Consider the following 23,966-nt stretch of genomic DNA (forward strand, 5'->3'; position numbering starts at 1 on the left):
CATACGGCTGAAATATTTATGCGCATACAAAATGCAGTTTAAACTCTGCTACAAATAAAAGCGGGAGATCGGATTACCTCACGGCTGCCACTCCGTGCCCGACCTCATGTATGACACCACTGATGAAGATTGCCGAGAAGAAGTATGTCAGCTGGCTGATAGGCAGGTTTACACCAGGCACCTGTTTAAGTTGGTATGGCGACAAAACATAACACATGAGTTCAGACCCCAAAGTATATGAATATCAGCTGCACTGACAAATGGTTGATCCCGCTACACTAGTACACACTACACTAGTAGCAGAAAGAAAATAAATCCAATATATATTTTAGCACTACTAAAATCTGTATATAGTATGACAAAAGTAGATAAAATATAGTCAGCAGCGTGTAAATGACACTGTTTAAATAAATATTACATACAGTACAAGTAAGCCCACTCAAAACAAATGCTTCGAAAGCTAGTCTGCTTCTATATATTGTACATGTTTTATGATGTACAGTTGCTGGATAACAAGCATTTCCAATATAAATGAACTCGGCAACAAACTCTTTCTCACAACACACCACTCACATAAACGATATGGGGGAATCACAGTTTCACTACAGCATGTTGTCTGCCTATGTATAGAGAGAGTTAGATTTGGGTGAGTTATTTTGTTTCTGTGCAGGGTAAATACGGGCCGCATAATTTTTCCACTGCAATTTAGATTTCAGTTTCAACACACACGACCCAAATTTAACTCTCTCTCTACACATGTTACATCTGCCCCACCTGCAGTGCACTTGGTTTTGCCCATTTTGAGAACAAATTTGTACTGCGATTAGATCAGAATAAGGGCCTAAGTACGCTCTGAATGCCAGGAAACTCATGCCTGACAGCTCCTACTTGAAGATCAAATCTAAATGCAGTGCTATGTAACAGCAGAATGTATACTTTATTAATGGTGGACTCGCTTGTTTGGAAGAGTTGGGATGATCATCAATGGGCTAACTATCAGGGAGTTGTATCGATGAGCCTTGGCTGCACAAGCACGGCAAGCATGCGCAGACCATGGACGCCATCAGACCTTCGCCGCTGGGACAGTACAAGTCTGCATGGATCCAAGATGCTAGATCACATGGGGGAATCCAATTACCCATGCAAAGTGAGAAATGCTGTTAAGTGGCGCGCAAATACCAGCAATGGCCTCCACACCTCTTAAGGGGGCAGATTTATTAAGCTTGGTGAAGTGTCTGGTTTTTATCACCTTCCAATCAGCTCCTACCTGAGAAGTTACAGGCTTGGTTTGTAAAATGACAGGTAGGAGCTGATTGGTCGGTGATAAAAACCAGACACTCTGGGTGAAATTTACTAAGATGTGAAATACACTTCACAGGTCATGTTGCTATGGGCAGCCAATCACATCCTGTCTACTATCTTCTAGAGCAGGGCTGGGCAACACTGGCCCTCCAGATGTTGATGAACTACACATCCCAGCATGCCTTGCATCAGTTTCAGCATGGCCACATAGCAAAACTAATGCAAAGCATCCTGGGATGTGTAGTTCATTAACATCTGGAGGGCCGGTGTTGCCCAGCCCTGTTCTAGAGGATGGTAAATAAATAAGAAGTAGCTTCTGATTGGTTGCCCATAGCAACATGACCTGTGAAGTGAATTTCACATCTTAGTAAATTTCACCCTCTATCACTTCACCAAGCTTAATAAATCTACCCCAGAGCACCTTATATTGCTTGCAGTCCTATGAGGCATTGAAGAATATTCTGAGAGTTGACAGTACCGTAAGTGCAGCATATAGACGCACTTACTCGCACCTGCAAAATTCACACAGGTACTTGGATTCCTCCTACCAGTAAGTAGAACTCTGCACTCTAGCATCATTTATTGAACTAGACCCAAAACTAACATTTTCAAAAGAGAACTTATTTGCTCACATTTGTTTTAAGTTGTTGATCATTTACAAGGCATGGTTTTGCAAAAAAAATTTATACATTGTACATTCCATTTTTACATTTTACACAGCAGTGTCAGCTATAATTATTCCAATCACAAGTTCTGCTTTCTAAACCAACCGCATTACGAAGTTATTATATTTTTATGTTATTTGCAATTAATACAACACAACTTTGTGCAGACTTGGAGTGTGATTAACAAGAGTCTGAGGAAAATAGAAATAAGTGACAGTTACACAGACAGTACCCTTCATTATCCAACTTAAAATACTGACAGGATTTTAGGCCCCTAAAAATGCTAGAAGTGTGGACAACCAACTTATTCTGCAATGGACCATATGACCTAAATAGCTTCAGTATACTATGTAGATGGCGAACAGGCATATCGATGCAAGCATGTCAAAAGGATGAAATGTTGGCATAGTGACCATGTTGACATTTCATTTTTAAATGTATACCTAGCCATAATGAGAATGTCGACATGTCCAAATATGCAGATTTTTTCATTGTAAAGGTTGACATTGAGTTAACTAATCAACATAGTTATGGTCGCCTATGTGACTGAATACGAGCAAGGCACAGAAAGAGCACTGGGGTGTGGATCATAGGGGCAACAGTGTCCAGAGAGAAGCTGGGAGGAATCGTCTCCTGATTTGGGAGCATCCAGTATCCAACAAGTTATGCATAATTATGTAATTTGGAGTGTGGGGATGCCTGCGCTCAGTTACTGAGTAAGTGTATGCGTCTTATATTATCAGAGCGTGCAACTGACATTTGTAGCGTCCTTTATTGAGGCACAATGCTCTGGTCACATGCATATGATCAGTGGCGTAGCTATAGCTCCGCAGCCCCCGCGGTGGCGGGGAGGCGCAGAGAACATGTGGGCGCCGGGGGTCTGCGGGGCTATAGTTACCACACTTACCCGCTGCTGTCTTACATAGTATAGTAGAAATTCCTCAAGACTTTTCTTGGGTTTGAAGTCCCAACCTGCCTGGTACAATAACTTACCCAATTCCAAAGCAGACCTATGCTTCTCACCTCCAGGTGAGTGTCAGAGTGTGAGCCTTTGCTTGCCACAGCTCCATGCCACTGTCCCCGACTATGATGATCCTAGCTGGGACATGTTAGTATATGTCCCTTGCTGGTTACCATGGAGAACTCGCTGGGTCCCATGCAAACCAAGTGTCCGGCTGCTCAACTCGCCAGCCAGTGAGGAGAAGTAGGTGGTGGATGATGCTGTGGTCGAATGCTGGAGCTCGTAATGTGGGTGATGCACTCCAACACAAGTCCAGTAGTGGTGTCTTTATTGGGTGCATTGACCAATCTCATGATGGTAGGTGTGTCTTACTGCATGATAGACATTTATGGTTTGCATACTGTTGGCAGACTTATACTGTATATATGGTTTGGTCAGGTCCCGCCAATATGTTGTGGTATGGTGTGGTGAGGTATGGTTAACTATTTTCAATGCGCTTGACTAGTTCCTACTGTAATAGTTATGCTACCGTACTTAATGTTACTGGGAAGTGTATATTAGTATGATCATGTCAGGTGATGTGCTGCTTGCTGGCCTTTAAAAGGCTGCTGTCTTTATTTTGCCAGAATGCTTCTGTTGAATTCTATGTATAAACCATTTGGGGTAATTGTTTTTAGTGTAAATAGTTTAATTCTTGTTTGTCTATTGTTTAGTTGTGGACAACAAAGAATAATACATTATTGCACTGTAAATGTAGAATCTGCTGCCTGTATGTATCTTATGAAGGTATCTCAGGATCTTCAGATTTTAATCCTTACAACCCAAGACAGATTTCACAAACAGGAGAAAAAGGGGGGATGACTAGCACTAACACTCACTCAATTTTATCACAATTAGGTTGACCAACATATTCCTAATAGCTGGACCATTTGGTCCTATCCATGCCTCTCGTTGGTGGTGCTCCCATGAGTCATAGGTAGTTACACTAATACACAGAAGGAAAAAGGATGACTCTTTTTTTGGGGCACAACTTACAGTGATCTATTATGATCTTTCTATTCTACATAAAAAACCCTTACTTTCATCACAACAGAGTCACTACTACATGAAAGGAGTATTACACGAATTACATTATTTTTTATACGATTTTTAAATGCATAATGGTGAGGGGGTGTGAACACCAAATAAAGAAAAGATAAAGAAAAAATAATACAAGAAAATCCGTGCAAAAATTAATGCAAAAGTCGAAGCAAGAATTAAAAAATGAAAAAATTGAGAAGATTGAAAAAGTGTTTAAGTGTTACAGCCTTGGTTTAAGATGATCTCAATATTGGAATTGGCCCAATAACATGAGGGGACATGACACCCGCGAAAAGTAAAGAGTACAAAACACGCTGTTGTATTCACAATAGAGACAGGTGAACAAGCTCAGGCGAAACGCGCGTCCAGAGACGGGTGACAGAAACAGATGGGCTAGACTGACGCTGGAGAATGAGACCTAGAAATTGTGCACGCTAAGTGATCTATTTTATCCTTTGTTGATACTCCGTATATGTGATATGGCTACGTATTTGTTCCTTTTCAACTGTTGCACCTGTATTGAGCTGCAGAGCTCTATCATCAGTATTTGACTGTTGGATTTGCTTTTGTTCTTTCCTTTGGCACACTTAGCAGAGCATTTATCTTTGTGCTTTGAGGCAGGTAATTTCGTGCTGGCTCAGGGCGGCAGCACCGTGACACAGAGGTAGAGCCATTTATGGTATGTAGCTAAATAACAGAGTAACAAGGACAACTGTGTCTAATTATCTGCGATAATTGTGTCATATTAACTGTGTATCTATTTGAAAGGAACTTCGTTTCTATTTATTCACCAGCCAACTATCTATATGGACTGCAGACCTTATCTGCACTAAGGGAACAAGTATATATGTGCAAGTTTTTGGTTATAATTTATAGGACCTGGCGTATTTAAGTAATAAACTGTGTATAGAGGTAAAGAGATATATCTAATATATAGATCTACAAAACCCTCCTCATTAAAGGGGTTTTCTGTAACTTTAATATTTAAGGGACTCTCATTGCACCTGGTTAAAGATTGACCCCCTGCGCTGGATCTTCTAACAGGGGTAATACTGGACCCGGGCTGCAACAGCAGATCCCTCTTCTCTTCCTTCCACTGATCTCCAACTGGTCTCATACAATACCACACCCCCTCATTCGGTTCGTTCACTGCCCTAGTGGCACACGGCCGGAAAGTAGGAATGGTTTGAGAATCAGGAGATCAGCTTATATTCTCTATCTGCCCTCCTATAAATGTATTAACTATTTTTCTAGCTCCGCCTGACTACTAATTTATAGTTTAGGCACTGCGTCGAAAATTACCATAGGACCATAAGCCTTGGTAACCCATTTGTGACTGTCACCTGACAAACAACGATATTTCGCCCACTTTTTACTCTTATTATATATTACTTGTTATAACAATTTTTTCTTGTTATTATATATTCTTTTTTACTTCAGCACCATTTGTCACTTTATATAAAACCACAGCCTGGTTATATTAAATGCCTCATGGGATATTATCCCAATATTGAGATCATCTTAAATCAAGGCTGTAACACTTAAACACTTTTTCAATCTTCTCAATTTTTTCATTTTTTAATTCTTGCTTCGACTTTTGCATTAATTTTTGCACGGATTTTCTTGTATTATTTTTTCTTTATCTTTTCTTTATTTGGTGTTCACACCCCCTCACCATTATGCATTTAAAAATCGTATAAAAAATAATGTAATTCGTGTAATACTCCTTTCATGTAGTAGTGACTCTGTTGTGATGAAAGTAAGGGTTTTTTATGTAGAATAGAAAGATCATAATAGATCACTGTAAGTTGTGCCCCAAAAAAAGAGTCATCCTTTTTCCTTCTGTGTATTAACCCAAGACAGATACATACATTGGTGCTAATGCCACGACCATAACTTTATAGTTGTGGCATCGGCCCAATGTATGTATCTTTCATTGGTCATATTGTTTTGTTGTGGTCACTTCCTCTCCAGCTTCTAGATGGCTTTTCTATGACTTTTAAATACAGGCTGGTGAGGTCTATGTGTCTTTGTAATGTTTACATATACTAGGATCTTCACATCCAACTTTTTTGCGTTTCTCTTGCGTTTGTAAATTCTGACTTTATGGGGTCTGATTTTTAAACCCCCCCCCAACAAAACAAAAACTTCACCTTCAAAATTAAACAGATCATGTGTGAGAGTAGGGGGGTCATTTATCTACTCAGATGACATAGACGCTGAACCCTTTTAACGCCTTAGCCTATGTCTTCTTTTCCCCAAGTGTCCACCCATATATTTTAAAGTTTGTATAAGCAGGGTTAACTCCACAAAATTATGATAAATGCTTTCTTAATACTAAAAAACACAAAACAATAATAATAATAATAATAATAATAATAATATAAAAACAGTAGTATTCATTCAAAAAGAGAACTAACCACAACTTGTAGCATGCGATCATTCTGTGTCCCTGGTCTCTCATCCATCATCTGGTTTAAAGTCTGCATTAATGTCTTCCCCAGAAGAACCATTGAACCAAACATGGCAAGGATTCCAAATATCATACCCAAGCTGAACCTGTAATATGAAAAGACAGACGTGTACAGATACTGGCTGACATATGCATTCCTCCACACTATTCATATTAATGGACGGGAAGATAAGGAAAATTATATATATTTTATGATAAAAATCTACTGTCTAGATAAGGGGTTCTCAAACTCGGTCCTCAAGACTCCACACAGTTCACGTTTTCCAGGTCACCCGGCAGGTGCACGGATTTCTCATTGACACATTTTAAAAGATTCACAGGTGGAGCTAATTATTTCACTACTGATTCTATGAGGAGACCTGCAAAACATGCACTGTGTGGGGTCCTGAGGACCGAGTTTGAGAATCTGTTATCTAGAGAGATAAGAGGATTTTGGTACTTACCGGTAAATCCATTTCTCTGAGATCAGCTGGGACCACTGGCTTACATCGGGTATTAGAGCTGGGAATGCTGGGAGCTAGGCACTTCTTAATATTAATTAGGGGATACTGGCTCCTCCCCTCTAAGACCCATCATCCCCCAGTGAGGAAATTGGCCCACTAGAGGAAAGGGTTACAGGAAAACAATATAAACCACAACACACACACCCCCGGGTCCTAACAGTAACCACAACAGGCAGGATCCATAAGCCGGGTGGGCGTCCAGTGGTCCCTGCTGATCTCAGAGAAATGGATTTACCGGTAAGTACCAAAATCCTCTTTTCTCTGACATGCAGCAGGGACCACTGGCTTACATCGGGGAGGTTCCAAAGACCAAGCCCCGGGAGGGAGAGTGCTGAGGATATTGCAATACCAACCGACCAAAGGTCGAGGCTGAAGAGGCAAAAGTATCAAACTGGTAGAATCGCACGAAAGTGTTCCGCGATGACCAAGTGGCCGCCCTGCAAAGCTGAGAGATAGAAGCCCCTCTCCTGGCGGCCCAAGACGTACTCACCGACCTGGTGGAATGCGCCGTCAAAGAAGCAGGTGGAACCTGACCCACATGCAAGTATGCACTACGGATCGTCAACTTGATCTATCGTGCAATCGTCTGCTTAGATGCAGGCCAACCCCTGCGGAATGCGTCATACAGAACAAACAGACAATCTGACTTGCGTATAGACTTTGTTCTGTCCACATAAATCCGCAGAACCCGGACCACATCCAAAGAGGATTGCTCCGGCAAGTCCCCGCGAAACGCAGGAACCACAATGGGTTGGTTAATGTGGTACGAGGATACCACCTTTGGGAGGAACCCGGAATGCGTACGTAACTCCTCTCTGTCTTCATGGAAAATGAGATACGGAGGCTTACAGGAAAGCGCACTAAGCTCCGACACTCTCCGAGCCGAGGCCAGTGCTAGAAGGAGAACGGTCTTCCAACACAAGAATTTGAGATCCACCTTATCCAAGGGCTCAAAGGTCTCTGACCGAAGAAAAGTCAGCACCAAATCTAAGTCCCATGGTGCTGTCGGAGGAATAAAGGGAGGCTGAACCCGAAGAACTCCCTGAAAAAAGGTCTGCACCTCTGGAATATGCGCCAACCTTTTCTGGAAAAGAATGGACAAGGACGAGATCTGAACCTTCAGAGATCCAAGCCTCAATCTATATACTTTTTTTCTGTAAAGTATGTATGTAATGTCATGTTGTTACGAAAAATGAAAATGTAATAAAGAAATATCTAATAAAAAAAGCAGCTGGGACAGACCCTGATGAAGGTCGGGCCTGAGGGGCAGACGAACCGGCTTGTCCGCCAGCAACAACTGGATGTCCGAGAACCAAGTCCTGCGAGGCCACCAAGGTGCTATCAGGATTGCCTGCACTGACTCCCTTTTGAGTCTCTTGAGAACCCGACCCAACAGTGGCAGTGGAGGGAACAGGTACACAAAGTCGAACTCCCACGGCGTCGACAGAGCGTCTACCGCAATGGCGAGAGGATCCCTTGTGCGAGCCACGTAAGCTGGCAACTGATGGTTCTTCCGAGATGCCATCAGGTCCACCTTGGGAACTCCCCACCTGATGGGGAGTTCCTGGAATACTTCGGGGTTGAGAGCCCATTCGCCTGGGTGTAGATCCTCCTGGCTGAGAAAATCGGCCTCCAGATTTTCCAGACCGGGAAAAAAAACGGCCACAAGAACTACCTTCATCCGTTCTGCCCATTGCAGAATCTTTGTCACCTCCTTCATGGCCATCCCGCTTCTTGTGCCGCCCTACCTGTTTACGTAGGCAACTGCCGTGGCATTGTCTGACCTTATCTTCACTTGCTGTCCCTGAAGATGGTCCTGAGCTTCCAACAGGGCATTGTAAATCGCCCTGCTCTCCAACACGTTGATGGATAAGTGCTGCTCGTGAGGCCTCCACCTGCCCTGAAGTCGGAGATGAAGCACCATGGCTCCCCATCCATGGAGACTGGCGTCCGTCGTTAACACAATCCAGTCCTGGATTGCAAACCGACGACCCTCCAGTAGGTGGTTCCTGTGACGTCACCATAGTAAAGAGCGTCTCGCCTCGGCCGATAATCGAATCCGTCTGTGAAGATTTAGATGCGAACCCGCACCTTTCCTGAGGAGATCCCACTGGAACTGTCTTGAATGGAAACGACCCCATGTCAGAGCCGGGAAGGCCGCCACCATTTTCCCTAACAGCTGCACACACAGATGAAGGCTGACCCTGTGGGGAAGCAACACCTTCTGTATAAGAGCCAAGATCGCCTGAATCTTGTCCTCTGATAGAAAAACTCTCTGTACTTCTGTGTCCAGCCAAAGGCCCAGAAATAAAATCCTCCTGGATGGGACAAGTGAGGACTTTTTGAAATTCATTATCCAACCCAGGCTGGTGAGTGACTGAGTCGTCAACCTCGCATGAACCTCCAGTAACTCCACCGTTGGGGCCTTGATTAGGAGGTCGTCCAGATACTGGATTATCGTCACTCCCTGAGTTCTGAGTGACGCAATGACCACCGACAGAGTCTTGGTAAAGACCCTGGGAGCCGAAGATAACCCTAACGGAAGAGCCCTGAATTGGAAATGATCCCTTCCTATGGCAAAGCGCAGAAATGCCTGGTGAGGGATCCAAATGGGGACATGTAAGTAAGCATTCTTGATATCCAAGGATACCATGTACTCCCCTGGCTCCAACGATGCAATTACTGAATGGATCGATTCCATCTTGAATGGTTGATAGGAGAAAAGCAGATTTAATGACTTGAGGTTGAGAATGGGCCGAACAGACCCGTCCGGCTTGGGGATCACAAAGAGGTTTGAGTAATACCCCGTATTCCTCTGGGCTGCTGGTACCGGCATGATGACATGCGAATCCAACAAAGTCCGGATCGCTTGAAGAAGACCCATTCTCTTGTCCCGGTCCGTCGGCAGAGCCGTTGTAAAATAACGGATCGGGGGAGCGGCATCGAACTGAATTCGCTACCCTTCTGAGATGATCCTGCGAACCCACGGATCCTCTGACAGGGAGAACCATTGGGTTCTGAAGGCCAACAGATGGGCACCTACCGGCGAGTCGTTGACGGAAGCTGGTAAGGCGTCATGCCACCGGCTTCTGCGGGGGCTTAGGGTCCTGAGCTCTTGGGGCGGCTTGAGGACGGGCTCTCGCTCGGGCTCCTCTGGATGATTGGAAACCTCTTCCACGGCCCTGAAAGGGCCGCTGCGTCCGAAAAGACTGAAACGACGTTCCTGAAAACTGTCGTCTGGGCTGAGGAGGCGCCGCTGACGGAAGAAAAGCCGACTTCCCTCCCGTAGCCTGCGAGATCCACTTATCCAATTCTGGACCGAAGAGGATGTCCCCAGTGAACGGGAGACCCTCTACGGCCCTCTTAGATTCCGCGTCCGCCTGCCATGAGCGTAGCCAAAGAGCTCGCCGTGCTGAAATGGCGTTCGCTGAGATCCGCGCTGAAATCAAGGACACATCCTTTGCTGCCTCCCCTAGGAACATAGCCGACTCCTTGATGTGTTCGGCTAGGCGGCGCAGTTCATCAAGAGGCATGCCAGACTCCAAGCCTTCAATGATTAAATCTGCCCACTTGACGTTAGCCTTATTCACCCAGGCCGACACAATGGCCGGTCTGAGTTGAGTACCTGCCGCTACAAAAATGGTCTTTAGAGTAGCTTCCATCTTCCGATCCGAAGGATCCTTTAATGCAGAAGCTCCGGGGACTGGCAGCGTAGTCTTCTTGGACAACCGTGAAACCGACGTGTCCACAGGAGGGGGATTCTCCCATTTACTTAAGGCAGCCGGATCAAAAGGATACAGGGATAGAAAACGCCTAGGTATCTGAAACCTCTTGTCCGGATTCTTCCATGCCGCCAAAAGCTGATCCTGATTTGGACAAGTGAAGACTACAGAAGACTTCTGAACCCCACCAAACAGATCAAACTCCTGCGGCTCAGGAGGCGGATCCTCCGGTAAACGAAGGACCTCCTTTACTGCCATAATAAGAGCCTCTATTCCCATTGGAGTAGGCTCTGCCTCAGGAATGACATCCTGAACCTCCTCCCATTCTCCATCCTCCATTTCCTGAAATGGCTCCTGCTCCTCTTCCAAATCATCCTCTACAATAAGTGCCTGATAAGGCCGCTTATTGCTCCCGGTAGAGGTTCTCTGTGGTCTGGTCATGGAGCTAGCCAACCCCTCCCCCAACTTTGCCAAAGAAGCCGCCCAAGCGGGCTCTTCTCTGCGAGAGACCGCCAACTCCGATGATAGCTTGGACATAGTACCCACCAGGACAGAGGCCCACTGGGGGGTCTGAGGGTCTGACTGAGAAGCTGATGCAGCACTAGAACACGACTGACAAACAGTGGCGTTCCCATCTGCTGAGTACTGCGAAAACCTCGCCGTACAAACTGTGCAGGAAAACGCCTTCTGCGAGGCCTTGGACCTGCCCGTCATGGTCACCACCCGAACCGGCTCGTGACTAAGGAGTGTGACAGTGAAGTAGTATTACGCACCCACACACACCACACAGAATACAGATTACAGATACACCCCCCGCAGACCAATTCCTCTGGAGGCTGTGGGACCTGGAGGAGAATGAGCCCTGCGCACCAACAGAGACTATATATGCATATACATATCCGAGTCACATCAGTAAAACATTTTTTTTAGTGATACAGAGCTTCCCAAGGCTGCAGTAACCTGTGGACAGGAAAGAGTCAGCCTTATAATGTGTATCTGTATAAACGGCCGCGCCATGCCTGCCTCGCGCTAAAAAGACACTCTCCCCTCTCCCCCAGAACTAGCCAGCATTAAGGGCTGTCTTGTACCTGCAAAGGGGCCGCCTCAGCTACCACTCCTCCATGCCTACCCAGTCCGGGGTACTGCAGCAGAGGGGGACTAGCACGAGGACGCGTGGCTTCCAAAATGGCGGCGCCCCATAAACTACATACGCAGCCACACGCGGCTGTACCGGAGAGCAGGGGACGGCGTGTGGGAAGTGCGCTAGGCACTGTACTCACCCGCCAGAGGCACCGGAATCGTGACTGGCGTCCCCTTTGATGGAGGGGCGGCAGGAACACGGGAACGTACTGGCAGGCACCTTGAGAGGTCCTGACCTACGACTTGGAGAACCAGGGGCGCTGGATACCCGGACCCACACCTTTTTTGTAGGTGGGGAAGGGATCCACAGAAGATGTAAAGTCTTTAGTAAAAAGAAAAAACCTTCCAGTAGAAAAAAGCCTAACTTCCTGGCACAATTTTCTCACTGGGGGATGATGGGTCTTAGAAGGGAGGAGCCAGTATCCCCTAATTAATATTAAGAAGTGCCTAGCTCCCAGCATTCCCAGCTCTAATACCCGATGTAAGCCAGTGGTCCCTGCTGCATGTCAGAGAAAGACAGATCTAGATATAGGCATATATATGTAATAGAAAGCCTACAATAACTGCTACAAAATGAAATGCTACTGTGCAACCTCAATATACATAAAGGGGGGCACAAAATTCCATAGCAGGCAATTAGAATGAAATTACACTTGAATGAAATTCTGATGGCATTACAGAATTTTGCATCATACTGTGTGTCATAATGTGAATTTTGCGTCATACCGTATGGCATAATGTGATTTTTTATTTTTGTTTCATACCGTGTGGCATAATGTCAGTTTTGGCTCAAACAGTGTGTCACAATGTGAATTTTGGCTCATTTCATGTGGCATAATGTAAATGTTTGTCTCAATCCGTGTGGCATTATGTGTAAGGGGAAAGTATAAGGGGTTAATAAAGGTTAGATGTGAAGACACTTATGCGCATGAGCTGCATAATGAGACCACCTTAAGTGATGTGTTTCACCATAACACACAAATCGTATAGTACAGATTCCTACTTGTTAATATGCTTTCCTCTACTCCACCATGGCAGCCAACTCATGGGTTAAGTCCCAAAGGGTAGTACTCTGGAAGGAAACAAAAATTGGAGGCAAAGTTGCCGATATGGGAGGCAAAGTTCGTGTATGTGTTTCCACCTTTTCCAATAATAGCAAGACTATTGAGGAAAATCCAGCAGGAGGAAGCGACCGTAATAGCGGTACTCCCATACTGGCCGAGAAGACCATGGTTCTCCAAGCTACTGGAGATGGCGGTAGAGGATCCGTGGAGGCTACCGGATCTGGACAATTTAATAGGTCAGAACAAGTTATGGAGAGCACAGCCACCGACCTGGAAATTGACGGCGTGGTTGCTGAAACCCAGATGCTAGAAAGAAAAGGTTTTTCCAGTAAAGTGGTGAGAACTTTACTTAAGGCGAGAAAAAAATCTACATCTATTACTTACCATAGAATTTGGAGGAAATATGTGGAGTTCTGTAGGTTAAAGAACAGTTAAACTAAGGATGTGGTGGTGGTGCTAGAATTTCTTCAGCGGGGGTTAGATAAGAACTTGTCAGTCAGCTCGATCAAGGTGCAAACTTCGGCTTTGTCAGCTATGTTGGACTGGAAGCTAGCTGACAATAAATACACCAGAGGTTCATACTAGCGGCAAAGCGTATAAAACCTTCATTTCACAACCCGCTTGCACCCTGGGACCTGAACTGGGTTTTAAATACCTTAGTAGAAACCCCCTTTGAGCCACTGGAGGAGATATCACTTAAAATGTTGACTATTAAAGTTGTCTTTCTAGTAGCAATCACGTCTGCAAGAAGAGGGTCTGAAATTCAAGCTCTTTGGTCGGAGCAACCTTTCCGGAACTTTTTCCCTGACAAAGTAGTGCTAAGGACTAATCCACAGTTTCTTCCTAAAGTGGTGTCAACTTTTCATATTAATCAGGAGATTGTTCTTCCCTCTTTCTGCACGAACCGCAGCAATTCAAAAGAAGAGAGACTACATAGAGCATTAAAGATATATTTAGAAAGAACAAAATCTCATTGGAAAACAGAAAGGTTGTTTATACTGACCGAAGGGAAGAATAAAGGACAGGGAGCCAGTAAAGCTACAATTTCAAGGTGGATCAGGACTTGTATTATAGAAGCATACAGAGTTAGAGGTCAACCACCACCTGTAGGTTTAAAGGCTCATTCAACAAGAGCAATGTCGGCCTCCTGGGCAGAAAAAGAGGCAGCTTCAATTCAAGAATTATGCAAGGCAGCGTGCTGGTCCTCAGTACATACCTTCACCAAACATTACAGAATGGATGTAACGGGTAGAAAGGTACTAAGTGCAGTAGTTTAAAGTAAGGTGAAGTAACCATTATTATTATTATTATTATTATTATTATTATTATTATTTATGCCCACCCAGTGTGGAAACTGCTTGGGTATTACCCATGAGTTGGCTGCCATGGAGAGGTAGAGGAAAGTACAGATTCCTACCTGTTAATATGCTTTCCTCTACTCCACCATGGCAGCATTATCCCGCCCGTTTGTGGTGGAAAGGTTTGAGTATAAGTTAAGTATAAGTGTATGTATTAGGCTATTTAATCAAGTCCTAAGGAGGAGGAGCTTATATAGGGGCTAGTGTTCTTTTTTTGTTTCCTTCCAGAGTACTACCCTTTGGGACTTAACCCATGAGTTGGCTGCCATGGGGAGGTAGAGGAAAAAGGGGTCTACTATTGTGTTGCATAATGTGTATAAGGGGTATATGGTGTGGTACACTATACTCAAGGACACCCCCCTCTCATTTGAGTGACCATACCTCCTTTTCCCAGAGCCTGGCCCTCAAATATTTACTGGAAGTGCCCCCCTCCCCAATGAAATAATTGCCCACCCCTGAGCTAGAAGCTAGTGGAGTTACATGGAAACTGTCACCTTACTCCCACCAAGCATTCCCAGCTGCATGGCGTACTGAGACTAGATGTATGAGGACATATCTGTACATACAATCTATTTTTTTATTTTCTTTACTCTAATGAAGCTCCTCCCAATCAAAGGTAAGTATACAGTAGCAGACATTCCCTGAGGGAAGAAATTATTATAAAGAGGACACCTCTCATATTGTTATGTCCTGTTGACATTTTAACGGTCAACATATACCGCACCCCTTTATACAAACATAACAAAGTGGCTTCACTAAGTACTGTGTGTGTATATATATATATATATATATATATTTGTAAGCTTGCAGCAGGGCCCTCCTACCTCTAAGTCTGTCTGTTGTTACCCAGTTTGTTTTATCACTGTCTACTATTTTAAAGCGCAACGGAATCTGCTGCGCTATATAAGAAACTGTAAATAAATAAATAAATATATATGTATGTATAAACTTACCATATGTACAAGAAAGTTGGCTTCCATCTTCCCCATATATAAAAGAATCGGTTAAAGATTGTGGTTTGCCAGCGGATGTGAAATGGTGAAATGCTCAGTCCCTGTTTGGAAAGCCATTGCTCATAAGAGTTCTTGTACGACTTTGATGTCTAAAAAACAGAGATAAAAGCATATTATCTCATGTCAATATTACTATTTTCATATAATAAAAAAATAAGCATTAAACAGGGATGTAATCAAATTAGTGCTCATTCTAGCACCCACCATATTTGAAAACCCAGGTAGTTCCTCTTCCCCACCTCGGGTGTCGCTGTTTGCTGTGGTGTTTCTAGCACAGGTCTGGTTTGCATATCAGTGCTGATAACCAGAACGTACTGTGCTAGAAGCACTACAGTAGACAGCGACACCCCAGGCAGGGAACTACATGGGTTTTTCAAATATGGCGGGTTCTAGAATGAACACTACAAATGATCCAATAAATGTACTCATTGACTATGGGCGAGTTTCCTAAAGCTTCTTAAAGTGAAAAATGGGGATGTTGCCTATAGTAACCAATCAGGTTCTCTCTATCATTTTTTATGACGCAATAAAGAAATGTTACCTAGAATCTGATACACACAGGCACACACATTAGGGCAACGCCATGACCCGCTAGGCTGTGAGTAGTCACAGATCTGCACTGCTAAGTGAATGGGAGCGCAGGTACGCTCAGCTCCAGATGTGCCGGGATATGCCCACTGTGATGGAAACAACGGAAAAGAACACATCTGCATAAGAGTCTGGAAAGGTTTTCTAGAAGAAATAAGCATGGCGCACACCATGCCGTCACTCAGCAGATCAGATAATATACTCAGAGGCACTTAGCGATTACACGATCAGTAAGCACCAAATACACACTGATCTATTTCAATCTAATGGTCCTTCACAAGGGCATGAAATGGAGGGGGTAGTCAAAACAACAACAAAAAGGATCATTTAGCCCTCCGGGTATGGGTCGACTCAATGATGGTCAAATAGGTCGACATGGCTAAGGTTCACAGGGTTGGAACGTCGACACAAGCATTAGGTCGACAGGGTTAGAAGGTTTTTCACGTTTTTGACCCGAATGTTGACATGGACACTGTCTAATTATGCTATGTCCCCTTGCTGCGCTCGCCATACTTTGGACATGGTGCCTCATTACGCTCGGCACACTATTATATTCTCCCACCACACCGTAGTGGATGGTAGGGTATGAAATACCGCCTATCGGCACATGTAGACCCAAAAACAGAAAACCCCTAAAAACCAATGTCGACCTTTTGACTGTCAACATTCCCATTGTCGACCTAATGATTGTGTCAGTTTTCCAACCCTGTCGACCTTTGGTGGAAGACCCATTGTATGGAGACATTCATTGAGTCGACCTAGTGACCGTATCCCATTCGCATACCTCCCAACTTTCGAACGTCTGGCCTAATTTGGGGGCGTGGCCTATACGCACGGCTCTTCCGCGAGGCCACGCCCCCATTTTGCCGCTATGGGGGCATGACCCAGAGGCTCTGTGAGCCTCTAGCCATGCCCCCAGTCCCCTGGCTGCGGGAATAGACGCTGTGCGCATGCGCACAGCGTTTATTCCCCGCTGCTTAGCAGCTGACAGGGGGGACTCCCAACAGCCCCCCCACACCGCGGGACACTGCCGCCCGCGGGTGGGACATCGGGACAGGCCCTGACAATCGGGACTGTCCCGATAAAATCGGGACTGTTGGGAGGTATGCATTCGTCCAGCACACCACAAAGGATCATACTACATACTACATGATAACAGAAATACGGAAATTGCATATATTTGCCAAGATACTGTACCGGATGTTTAAGCTACATCAAGGACTCTTTTCTGGCATTCCCTAACACTATATAATAAAAGCAACCACTCTGGGTCATGTAACTGCATATTGTTATACTACATGATAATAGCACATACTTTAATATATCTAAATTGAAAGCCAACTGACCTGAAGGCACCCAAAGTTTCTCCAAATGGCACTACAAGGACCAGCACACCCTTCAATTAAGATGCACCCTGAAGGCATCTCTGAAGCACCACTTGTATACTGCAAAATCAGTTGTGAATGATGTCACAGCCGGGCAAGCACATTTACATGCACACGCCCAGTTACGCTATCAATCACTGCCGGCATGTGCAGTAGTTGGATCAGCCATATACACAGCAAAATGCCCCAATATATCCTTAGATATATTGGCGGCCAGTATGTACTCGCGTAAGACAGATGCTGCAGTTGCACCAATAGTGTATGAGGGCTCATCGCACCAGATACCATGGGGCTCATTTCATGGCAAATAATCACACAAAAAAAGACATTTTCAACTGGACCTCCTCAGATTTTCTGGAAGTTTGGTAGGATTATAGATGATTGATTACTTTCATATATAAAGTATACACAGTGTTCATTAAACAGGGTTGCAAACATGACAAAAAATGTAAAAATTTATGCTCGCAATGTCACCTAAAAATAAATCATAACTTTGCTTCTATCTGTGGTAGACCTTTCATGTTTGTCTTGTTTTAAACCTAAGGGGCGATAGTATTTATAAAAACCAGTTTAGCTTTAATTATTGATATCTAGATTTCAAGGTCACATGATGTGACCCTTGACCTTGAAGATCTAAAAAAAAAAAAAGCGTACATTTCATTTTATTTTGTACATAGTATGTTAAATAATTAAATACAACCTCTCTTTGATATAGATTTTATTTTAGAATCTATCAATCTACCAAAAATTCATGAAAAGCTGAGACGGTCTGGTTGGAAGCGGTGATGATTTGTCATGGAATGACCCATGGGACTACAAACCTGTATTGGAAGTGGCACGATGTAGCTGCCAGGGGTTGTTTCCACTGTCAAGTTTATTGTGCTTTGTATATAGATTCAGACTTAGTAGCATATCAAATAAATTAGCGCAGTCTCATGTAGTACTGAGTTTAGCAACTAAGATGCACAGTTGGGCAAATATGCTACACCACCTGGCACGGTTCACTCCTATACGGCATTTTGCCCTGCATGGCGTATTGTGACTAGGTGTTTTAGGGGGATGCAGTTAATTTGCCGGCGGTCGGGATCCCGGCGGACGGAATCCCGACCGCCGAAATCCCGAAACTTTCTCCCTCTGTGGGTGTCCACGACACCCATAGAGGGAGAATAAAATAGCGTGCCGAGCGTAGCGAGGCACCGGGCCCGCTGCGTGGCGAGCGCAGCGAGCCCGCAAGGGGGGGCAATCCATGTCCCCCCCCTTGTCGGGATTTCGGCAGTCGGGATTCCAGTGTCGGGATTCCGACCGCCGGCAAATCGTATCGGATCCGTTTTAGGACATATCTATAAATCGCAGATTTGCAACCAATGTTGATTTTAATATAATGGGGGGTATTCAATCCCCTGCCGCTATTCCCGATGGGGGAAATAACAGCAGAGCCCTATTCAATGCTGTCTTCCCTGACAGCATTGAACAAGGATCTTTACAAGAAGTCGGGCCCGTTCTGCCGAGAATGGTCGAGCTCCCGGCGGCAGCTCACCAATTTACAGATCTTGCGGCCACGCCCCCTTTTCGGCACTCGGCAGGCGGAACATTAAATCCCAACTGCCGAGCTGCAGTGGAGCTGACCGATAACTGGATAAGGGCATGGCTGTCGGGCCAGCCCAACAGTCATGACCCGGAATTGAATATCCCCCCTATACAGTACCTTGGTCTTTCATGTATAATACTCCACACATGGGGGAATTTGGGGAACCATTTATTGATTCTATCTATATGCGTTTCCTACAACATTGCTAGAAATTAATGCTACTATTAGTCAAAAAGTGAGTATGAGCAGAGGAACCAGACAAGGATGCCCACTGTATACTTTTATTTAACTTAGTATTGGTTCCCTAGCCGAGAGACACAGCATGCATTGACGGCCCTAGCCGAGAGACACAGCATTAACTTCAGAACTTGCTTGTGAACTGGACACTCTAAGACAGGTGAAATTCCTTAGTGGGTCAGTGGAACCACACTTACTTTTCAATCCTGTCTCGAGTTCACATAGCAGTTTCTTTTAAATTCAACCGTTAAAACTTCTCTCTAGCACATCAGAATGCAATATAGATGAGGGTACACGTACATTAGCATTCAGCCTCGCATGCCCATAACGGTTTCTTTCAAAGGATTCTCCAATGCCCCAGGTATAGGTACAAACAGTTTATTCACAAGACAGAAATACAGGAAATCGGGATACAAGTTCCGTCCACCGGCGCTGCAGATGCTGTAGTGGAAGGTTCACAGTAAGATCCCGGTCTCCGTGTGGGACGCTGGTGGATAGTGCGCCAGCCTGCACAGCACTGCCGTCGACGGCTGTGAACCTTCCACTACAGCGTCTGCAGCGCCGGTGGACGGAACTTGTATCCCGATTTCCTGTATTTCTGTCTTGTGAATAAACTGTTTGTACCTATACCTGGGGCATTGGAGAATCCTTTGAAAGAAACCGTTATGGGCATGCGAGGCTGAATGCTAATGTACGTGTACCCTCATCTATATTGCATTCTGATGTGTTAGAGAGAAGTTTTAAAGATACCTTTTGGTGTACTCGAGAAGGGATTTTAAAGTAAGTGTCTGTCCTGGAAGTGGAGGAGCATTTTAACGGTTGAATTTAAAAGAAACTGCTATGTGAACTCGAGACAGGATTGAAAAGTACGGTAAGTGTGGTTCCACTGACCCACTAAGGAATTTTACCTGTCTTAGAGTGTCCAGTTCACAACCAAGTTCTGAAGTTAGCGCTGGTTATCCTAAAATCTATTTACCCTATTGTCTATATTTTTGGAGAAGTGGATGGTCTCCAGAGGATCAACATAGCTGCTTCCCATTAGCGCCAGTTTTTCATCAAATATTGTTTTAGAGAGACACAGCATGATAGCCTCTTTACGCAGGCGCAGAAGTGCAAAAAAAATCCTAATAACGATTTTTGCACTTCAGCGTGTCAAGCTGAATCAGGCCCAATACTTGCAGCTGCCAGGAAAACTATGGGTCAGATGTATGAACCCTGGTGAAGTGATAAAGTAGCAGGTGATAACGCACCAGCCAATTAGATCCTAAGGATTCAGTATGAAATCCCGGCGGTCGGGATCCTGGCGTTCAAAATCCCGACGCCGAAATCCCGACAAGGGGGACGGGGACGTGGATCATCCCTTCAGATAGAAAAAATACGAAATATTTTTTTAAATACGGCAATATTACCAAACTGTCGTGTTTCGTTCTGTCGTTCACACAGTTCATTACAGGGAAACAACAAATTGTCTAAAAGTTCAAATACAGGCCCCGGTGAAAGCTAAAACTGTGCCAAATTTAGATTTTCTCGTTCTTTTAAAAAAAGTTAAATATTTTCAGATACTGTATATACACATCTATCCACTATTTTAATGATTATTAAGAATATTAAAAGTATTGTCATAACTTTATTTTATTCAAACATCACTTCAACTTAAATGTTTATACATATTAGGGCAGATAAAACAATGAGTGATATTCTTGTTATCACTCTTTACAAATGTTGAATGGCCATCCATTACTCCTAACCAGTGGTCGAAGTGGGCCGGTATACAATGGTATGGTATACCGCCACTTCTCCACTGTGAGTATTTTATTTATTTTTTTAAAGTAATAGGAGTGTGCACACTGCCTTTACTTTATGCAGCGTCGTGGGACGAGACCGGCCAGGAGAAGGCATAGAGACTCAGCGGTGGCTGTCTTTCAGTCCCACTGGCCAGATGCTGCACTGGGGGGCAAGCGTATCTGACAATGTGACCACGCCCCCTTATAGGTGGCCATGCCCATTTTTATGTGACCACGCCCCCTTTTCCAGAGCACAGCTTCGGCGGGCGCATAATTCCATCCATAACTTTTCCATACCCCCACTTCTAAATTTCCACTTCGACCACTGCTCCTAACGCATGATAATAATAATATGTTAAATCTGCACCATTGTCTTGCCAAAAATAAATGTAATTCTATCCAAAAATGCACTTAGATTTTAGCTTTACCTATCTTTCTGTAAGCAGCTGATCAGCCATTTTCTACCATTTGGTGTAGACATCTATTTCTATCACTTTCTGCAAAATCAAACATTAATGCAGATATCCCAACACCAGGACAGAACCACACAGAGATGAGCCAATACCTGCACAGTGCATTTATATACAACCCATGACAGCAATACAGCAACACATACTCTGTAGGAGCTCACTGATATCAGAGCAGCATATCAGTATCAGAGATGTATGTGAGCTCAAACACTGGCTGATGTAGCATCGTAGTATCACTGAAATGCATGTATAGGAAATATACTATTTACTATACAACCACACAGTGCTACCCATGCACATATCAATCAGCCATCATGTAGCTGCACAGCACTAGCTTTCAAGTGGGGTAACGAATGAAAGCCTTTATCCTATGCTGTCTCACCATTAGGAAAGTGTCCGCTAGGTAAATTGCGCACCATCCTCCGAGCACCACCACGACCAGCGGGATAGGGATCATCGTGACATCCAACGATGTGACAACGGCGGCGGAACTTAAACATTACGGAACTTGCTCACCGGGCTCCTGTTTCCTACCGGACACTTCCGCAGAAAGCACCGATAATACTCTGCAGTGATTCGTTGACGTTTGATTATCACATGTGACTGGTGTTTCCTTCGTGAGGAGTGGACATTTTTTATACGGGCGGAAGTAAAATGCCTGTAACGTGCTATAGTGTAATTCTATGATTTTATGCGTGTACTAGTGACATGGTTTACGCTTGTTATACAATAATGTAATAATATGTCATAATATGTTTTACTTTTCCATGTATGTGTGATTTTAGTTATCAGCCATGTATTTTATACACCATCACCATTTCACCCTTTCTTCTATGACAGCAACCTGCTGTATGATTTATTTTAAATATAGAATACAGTACAGTTTCTCTAGTTGTTTATATTGGAAACAGTTGCTACTTTCTGATTTTATTCTCTGTATTTTGCATACTGTTAGTGCCTATGGGCCTAATTCAAAGATGAAAGCAGTATACACAGCGCCTATATCTTTGGACAGAGCTGTGATTTGTTAATGCGCTAATGCATCAGGGGGCATTATGTGTTACTGGGTGCATCTTGCAAGCATCTGTGATCTGCTGCTAATCATTCTAGCAGGGCGGCTTCTTCACTGAATGCTGGCTACTGCAAATGCTCAGCCTTGCAATCAGGTCTGGTACTTATATGTTAGTTGGGTGCCCACTATAGTAAGTACGCTCATACCCCCACTATCCATGTCAGCATGGAGTTGATTTTATATAGCGCAGCGAGCCACCAAGCCCGAAGCGTGGCGAGCGGACGCGTAAAACTAAGCAAATAGCTTAGTGGGCGCCCAACTAACATATAAGTACATCAGGTCTGAATTACCCCATATTCAAAAACATTGTCCATTTGAGTAACCCTTAGGTTATGCAGGATACGTAAGCATTTATTTAATGAGTGCAGTGCTCGTGGGCTCCTTGGTCCAGGGAGACCCACACTCCCCACCCCACACCAATATTTAATTACTTGCCTCTTCGAAATCCTGATGACAGAGAAATCACTCTGAATATGGTCTGGTGGCCACCTTCCCAGTGATTCACAAGTGCGTAGTAAATATTTGTCTCTGGAAATGTGGCAAATGCCATGTTTCTGTAGACCCATGCCTGCACACTAGAGATTAGTCTCCGGGAACACAGTAGGCACCATGTTTTTGGAGACCTGTGCATTCACAGTGTCAGACCTTGGTTTTAGGTGGGAACAGATTATTACAGTACTTGCAAGATTTTCAATGTATAGTTGTTAGAGGTAAAGAATAATATTATGCAGTAGTTAGTTTAACATATAATAAAGAGCATTGGTTGAGTTTAACTATAAAATAAATGCTTAGAAAATTACTGTATTAAAGTTGTAGTGTGTCAGTGAATAATAAAAAAGTCAAACTTTTATCTTTAAAAAAGGTCACACACCAAAAGGCTGGAGATACATTTTTTTTGAACACTCAATATTATACATTGACATTGTTGGGTGTTAGTACTAGTTAAATAGCAGAAAGCACAACATAGCCAATTACAACTCATTCAAATGCAAAAACAGTTTCAGAAATATGTTTTTGAGGCCCTTTATTCTAAATGCATACACTAGGTCCATTTTAGCTTTGATGGCTGATGTGTGAAAATCACTATTAGGTGATTCTTCCACTTCTGTGCAGCGCAATTATTGTGTATGTGCAAAGGCTCAAAGGGCCTGATTCAGACCTGATGGACAAAACCATGCTGCACTGCAGGTGGGGCAGATGTAACATGTGTAACCACTCACAATAATGTAAATGATCAAAACAACTAAGACCAAGATGGCACAGAATAACACTATTATTTATTATTAATCAAGTGTTCAACTCAAAAAATGGTGACATTTCTTTTCCAGAAAATTGGTTGATAATTGGCTTGAAGTCAATGGTCTTCAGGATGTCATTTTCCGTACATATGAGTGAAAGCCAATTGAAACTCTGCTGCCCCATTGTGCTATGCAGCTGATTTTTTGTTATCAGTTTCAGTCTTGAAAATGAGTGTTCTCCTGCACAGTTGGTAACCGTCATGCACATAAACACTCTGAGTACAATTTCAAAATTGGGAAACGCAGATTTCAAGCTCTTTGAA

At 44.0% G+C, this 23,966-nt stretch overlaps 1 protein-coding gene across 1 annotated transcript in view; it reads right to left on the reverse strand.

Moving 5' to 3' along the window:
* Positions 1-21,883, reverse strand: part of MBTPS2 (membrane bound transcription factor peptidase, site 2) — a 77,166-nt gene extending 55,283 nt beyond the window's left edge. Inside the window, exons 1-4 of the mRNA XM_083172465.1 lie at positions 21,716-21,883; positions 15,222-15,370; positions 6,429-6,567; positions 78-181 (exon numbers count right to left, since the gene is read on the reverse strand). Of these exons, the coding sequence (XP_083028591.1) occupies positions 78-181; positions 6,429-6,567; positions 15,222-15,370; positions 21,716-21,790 (467 nt within the window). The 5' untranslated portion in view covers positions 21,791-21,883. The remainder of the gene's footprint in view (positions 1-77; positions 182-6,428; positions 6,568-15,221; positions 15,371-21,715) is intronic.
* Between the last annotated feature and the right edge of the window lie 2,083 nt (positions 21,884-23,966).

This window comes from Crinia signifera, chromosome 2, assembly GCF_055691185.1.
Source record: "Crinia signifera chromosome 2, ASM5569118v1, whole genome shotgun sequence".
Lineage (NCBI taxonomy): Eukaryota > Metazoa > Chordata > Amphibia > Anura > Myobatrachidae > Crinia > Crinia signifera.